The following is a 6,142-nucleotide window of genomic DNA, read 5'->3' on the forward strand; positions in this document are numbered from 1 at the left end:
CATAGATTCATTCAATCAATCAATCATTCATTCATTCATGCATTTCTTCATTCATTCATTGATGTATTTATTCATTCATTCTTTCATTCATTCAGTCATGCATTCATTCATTTATACATTCACACATTCATTGTATTACTTATTCATTCATTCAGACATTAATATATGTGAATGGCCGAGCTAGTTCGTAAACATTTGACCGACACCATAGTCAACTAATGTATTTAGAGATTATACATTCAATATTTTCACTAACTATATTTGGGTTTTTATTATTTTACCTACTACAATCACACATAACATGTATTTTGGCCTGCACAAGCAGGATAGAATAGTGAAATACTGTTTAACATATCACACTAGACTTATTGGCGACACTAAGTTTCCTCCAAGTAAATTTTGCATATAATGGGAATAGTGAACTTGACATTTGGCATTCTTTCAGTATCACACTGTATATTGTTAGGGTAGATATGAGAGTGAACTGGATTCAGCAAAGTGTTGCTTGTGGTCACTTTCATGTATATCATATCGTATATATAAGGGGTGGGCATGAAAATGGGTTGGAAGGCCAACAAGAATATTTTATTTGACGCTGAGGGCCTCACCTGAACTTTGATACTTCAAGCACTGCTATTATACCACTTTATGCTCAGTTTTAATTATTAATTTCTACAGATAATCAGTGTCGGGCCATAAAAACAGAAGTTTTCTAACTAAAGCTAGTAGGCGGTCTACACATTGTAGGGTTGTTGCGGGCCACAAAATAATGCCATCAGGCCTCACTTTACCCACCTTTGATATATATCATATATTTTATGATAAATTAAATAAGAAGATATTTGTATGCCTTTAATACTTTTGTATGTAAACTGTGTTTTTCTAGTGTATTTTTATATATTTTTTTATTATCTTTATCTATTCAGTCCTGTTTTTTTTCTATAAATGCCCTATGTAGGATAAATAAAGCTTATTGATTAATTGATTGATTAAACTCCATTCAGAACTGCCAATTATTATATGCTGTCCACGCTTCGCCCTCTTAAAATGGCTGCTAGATGGCAACCAGTGATTGATTATTCATTATATCCATGTTCTTATGTCCAAAGCAATGGTCACTTTACACAAAGTCCACCATCTGGCTCTTCCTGTGGATTAGCTCTGATGTAGCACAGTTTCTACACTGCACCACATAATAATTATGGTGAAGACATTGGCCAGACTTCCTTTAAGTGCACCAAAGACCAGGTGTCTCTATTGTACAAGATTTTGTATAGTATAAGCTTGCTGATATTACATTAAAAAACATATTAAATATATGAACATAATTTGAACCCCTAAAGGGTAGGTTTGCACTATTCAGGTAATGAGGTTACAGGTGGATGCAAGTTGCACATGTGTGTTGCACATGTGTGGAGCACCTGTTTAAACACTTCTAGCTTTGACATTTTTTCCACTTTCATATTTGAAAGAAATCCCCAAATCCCATTTTGTATGGACAATGGTTTTTGTGTACATACATTTGTATTTTATTCAACTTTCACAATTATATGTAAATGGTTTATATTAATCACTTTCACATTACAAATTGTTAACAGCAGCACAATTCAAACAATGCAAAGAAATTAAGAGAATACAAAAAGGCAGTGGGAATAGTTGTCAATACTATCCTCTACAGATTCACCTGATACTACTGTATGTAAGATTCCATCAAGTTATATTGTTAATATTAATACCTGTAGGTGCTTTCTTGCAAATGTTGCTTATGATTTTGGATTCAATGCGATTTTATTTCCTTATTCTAATTTTTACATAGGAAATTAAAAGAACTGGATGAAAACTTAACAGGTTTAAATGAAAACAAGATATCATTGGAACAAAAGGTACTGTATATTAAAACTTTTATTTCTATGTATTTAGTTACTGTATGTCTTTTTTTTAGCTGTTGGTTTTCAAATCAAAAGTCAAAGCATATAGCATTCTTCAACAACAATAATGCTGTATGTAAAAATTCCCATTTTACACTAAAAAATGGAATTGCATAGGATTTACACTTTAACATATATACTACAAAATTAAGTGACAGGAAGATTGGAAAATTATTCTGGTCTTTGGCAGTTTAACCTAATTCCCTAGGCTTAGAGTACAGGGTCTTGTTTTACTCAAATGTACTGTTTTGTACTGATCCCCAGCTGCCCTTGTTCCTGATTGGTCACATGACCAGGAATGGATGCATTATCTCTTTCCTTTCAGCTATTTATGTTAATCCTATATTAGATTAGTACTTTTTATCCATGGATCCTGACAATATTCTGCTGAAGAAATTAAGTCAAATTTACAGAGATATCTTAGATATTTAACTTAATACTTTTTAGGCTGTATTTCCAGAAAGACACAAACATACTGAATGTTCTTATTATTATCAAATATTATAAATTTCCTTTATTTTTAGAGCAATATTCCCTTTTCTATGAATATAGCACCCTCTATTGATGAATTTAAAGTGATTTTAAAACAAGATATGAGAAGCCAATTTGATGGAAGAGTGATTGAATGGCTGTTTTCAAAGGAATGAATTAGTAATCAATCCCTCGCACATTCCCATCATATAATCACGGCTTCCCAATTAATTATTTAGAATTCATGCAATAATTGAGAAGTTTTACTGTCTTAATTTATATGATCTATTTTGGAAGTCTGAAGGAACAGCTGTGTCCCTATTTTATGATAACACAAGTTACAGCCTTCCATATGTTTGTGTATAAATATCAACTAAAAATTAAAATCCATACATTAATTTGGATGCTTGACAAATTTTTATCATTTTGTTTATTCCAATGTTAAGATTTTAATTATGATAATGTTTATCTAAAATGGTGCTTGTGTTGCTGCGTTCTTAACTTCAAATTAGGATCCTACATCTGCTTCAGCGTCCTTCTTTTCGAATCTTTTTTAGCTAGACCTGTTTTTATAATGATTTTCGCAGATATATCTCAGCAGGCAATTTTGTGTATCATTTTTGTGCAGCCAAGGGCCTTCTCCAAATATATGAATATTTCACTTATGCATTGAAAGTAAAAAAAAAATGTTTACATATTTTAAAACTGAAGAGAAAAGTTCAAGAAAAATTATCATGTCTTAACCACTTAAGTGGGAGAGAATACATTTTGTAGAATCGTTACTGTGTATAAATCCACAGTAAAGAGTGATTCCAAATATAGTTTTATTCAGTTTAGGAACATGTTGTTATTGTTGTTAATAGATAAGCTATCTTTCAATTCAATTCAATTTTATATTATTACAAATTAAAATACATCATTGATAATACAGAAGTATAAATATAAAAAAATTGCACATAGAATAGAAAGTTCTTAGGAAATTCCATGAGAAAATTGACTGTCTGGTGACTATGTTTCAGTGGTTTGTATTTGAAAAAGTATATATAAAGGAATAAATAAATTGTTCAAGAAATTAAAATCTGCTTCAGCTTTTGTAGGTCTTTTCCCAAAGTCACTTTAAGTTTTGAATAATGGAACCAAACAATAGAAATTAAGACAAATTTAAAAGTAATAATTGATAAAGTAGATATAGATTTAGCAAACAATCTTTCTATTGAGTCAAACAGTCATTATCATTATTATTAAGAAAGATATTACTGTAATAAATTCTAATTACCTGCTCCTAATTGTCTATGCCTATATGTATTTACCCACTTTTCTTTAAATTATATCATTATATAGTATGAAATTGGCTTTTACAGTACCCCTTTAAGTTGTTTTTTTGTTGTGAAATGTAAGAGTTTTGCATGTGCTGTCCTGATACAGTATACTGTAGGTGGATAGCCATTTAGCTAATTGTTGTGAATAACATTGCGTGAAATTAACAACAATATCCTCACATAGAATTAAAAATACTTTTCGTAATATTACTCAATAACATAAAAATACAGTATGTATACATATGATAAATATGGTAATAATAAGAATAATTATGACAAGTTTGTAAATACATGTATTCTGTATCATTTACGTGTCAATGATACAGAATACATGTATTTACATGTATTCTGTATCATTTATGTGTCAATAACAAGGTAACCTGATCTACTAATAATATACTGCAAAAATGTAGCATTTTGAAGACTAGTTGAGAATTTTATAAACATAGCCTTTGTGTACATAGTACTCTTCAGGTTAACTTGAGGAGGTGCACACCCATCTAGATGTGCAATACTGTGGAAGTCCATCCTTGGGCCCTCACTTTTTGTATTTTTTGTATCCACCTCTGTTGCATATAAATCTAAAAAAATCCTAGAAAAAGTGCAACTTTTGCTTTACTTACAGTATTTTTTGGTCAATTGTTGTTAAAGTAGGAAGGAACTTTCTATTTCCTGTATAGCTTTTAATGTACTGTATACCTTTTATAGTGCCATATTCTATATTTCTAAAGAGGGGTTATTATGCTATATTTGAGTAGTTCTGGTATTTTCCCCTTTTTTTTGTACCTTTTATTATTATTAAATATACTGTATTGTATGCAATCTAAAATATTCCATTTTGTATTTTGGCTAGCTTTGCTTAGAATATTTTAAAATTTGAATTTTTCATACTACTCATGCTCACATTTTTTATTTGTCAATAATATTTTTATTTTATTTTCTCTTCCACTTGGGTGCTTTTAGCAATGAAGTTTACTGAATGAGAAAACAAAATTTTATTTATTTTTTTCTGCTTTTGGATCATTCTGCTTTGGAACATTCTTTAAACAAGATATAAATTTTTTTGTCTAAAAGAGGATAGGGCATTGATGCCCGCTCTTCCAACTGAGTAGCTCTGCTAGATAAATTATCATAATTTAAAAATATGAGTTAAACATATTGAACAAACATTATAGAAAAACGAAAGTAATTTTATTAAAAGCTTTTATTTATTTCTGTCTTTTCATTATGATTATGTTTATTCCCAAAAGAATTTGCCATATATTGATAAGCATTATATATGTCTTATGCAATGATTATGATTTTTTTGAGTAATTAATTACTATATAATTATTATTTAATGAATATTTTTTAATTTCCCATCCAATAGCTTGAGAGTAGACAGAAGCAGTTCCATGTTCTCATCAACTCGTTGCTCGAGCTCCAGAGAATTCTACAAGGTATGATCATGTGACCTGATTATCATATCACTAGGGTACATTCCCCTAGCCTTGCATATCAATTGCCGTACTTAGTACTTAACGAGAGATGTCTTACGATGATAAGAACTGTAGGTTTTCACAGGAAGATATTTTTGACAGCAAAAAAATACAGAATTCCAAATCTAATTTTTGTAATGTAATGCACTGTTCTCACATCATTCTATGGATACAGTGAGGAAGTTAGAAAGTTTAATCTCTTGATTATTTAAATTGAGTTTTTTCCTCTTGTTTATGTCTTCTTATATTTACAATCCATGCTCAGAACTTCCCTGTACTAGGTACATTATTCCCATGGTGAATAGTATTGAACTTTGGAATGACCTCCGTGGCATGCTACCGTTGCAAGCTATAAGAATTCTGTAATATTCTTGGGGGTAAAACATTAGAGCTCGGGTGAGAATTTCATCAAAACTAATACCATCTGACTTAAACTTTTCCCCCTTGGTTGCAGATTTTTTGCCCCTTCACCAATTTCAGGTGAAGCTGTTCCATCTCTGCCTAGTACGATCTTTGCAGGCTTGAGACTTTGAAGCCTAGCTGTGTCGGATCCCAGGAAACCAGCTGATTGTATGACTCAGATCTGGAGCCAATGCTTTAAGCTTAGCGATGTGTCATGTTTAATGTCATCTTGTCCTTCCCCATAGCTACCAACTGTTGCAAAGTAGCCGGGAGTCACATATGCAGGCTTCCTGTTCCCAATGTCCTACTCCCAACGTGCTCACGTTTTAGCCGAATCACATTTGTTATGTGATATATTTAAAATCATTCATTGCACACAATATGTTTAAATAGCCAATTTGAAGTTGGCGAATTTTTTCTATTCAAACAACATTGTACATATTGTATAATAATTTAACAATGTTGCATACCTCATGATGTAGTAAATGACTTATTAAAATAAGTAATAATATTTAAATATTCAATCCAGTAGATTGGTTTACAG

The 6,142-nt window shown here is 30.9% G+C and overlaps 1 protein-coding gene across 1 annotated transcript in view; it reads left to right on the forward strand.

The window, feature by feature from the left end:
* LOC117115076 (THO complex subunit 7 homolog) overlaps nt 1-6,142 on the forward strand; it is a 24,218-nt gene that overhangs the window by 2,280 nt on the left and 15,796 nt on the right. The window contains exons 5-6 of the mRNA XM_033258739.1: nt 1,817-1,883; nt 5,088-5,157. Coding sequence (XP_033114630.1) covers nt 1,817-1,883; nt 5,088-5,157 — 137 coding nt within the window. The remainder of the gene's footprint in view (nt 1-1,816; nt 1,884-5,087; nt 5,158-6,142) is intronic.

The sequence above is a fragment of the Anneissia japonica genome, unplaced genomic scaffold (assembly GCF_011630105.1).
Source record: "Anneissia japonica isolate Jap-2015-1 unplaced genomic scaffold, ASM1163010v1 scaffold24_len2511860_cov200, whole genome shotgun sequence".
Classification (NCBI taxonomy): domain Eukaryota; kingdom Metazoa; phylum Echinodermata; class Crinoidea; order Comatulida; family Comatulidae; genus Anneissia; species Anneissia japonica.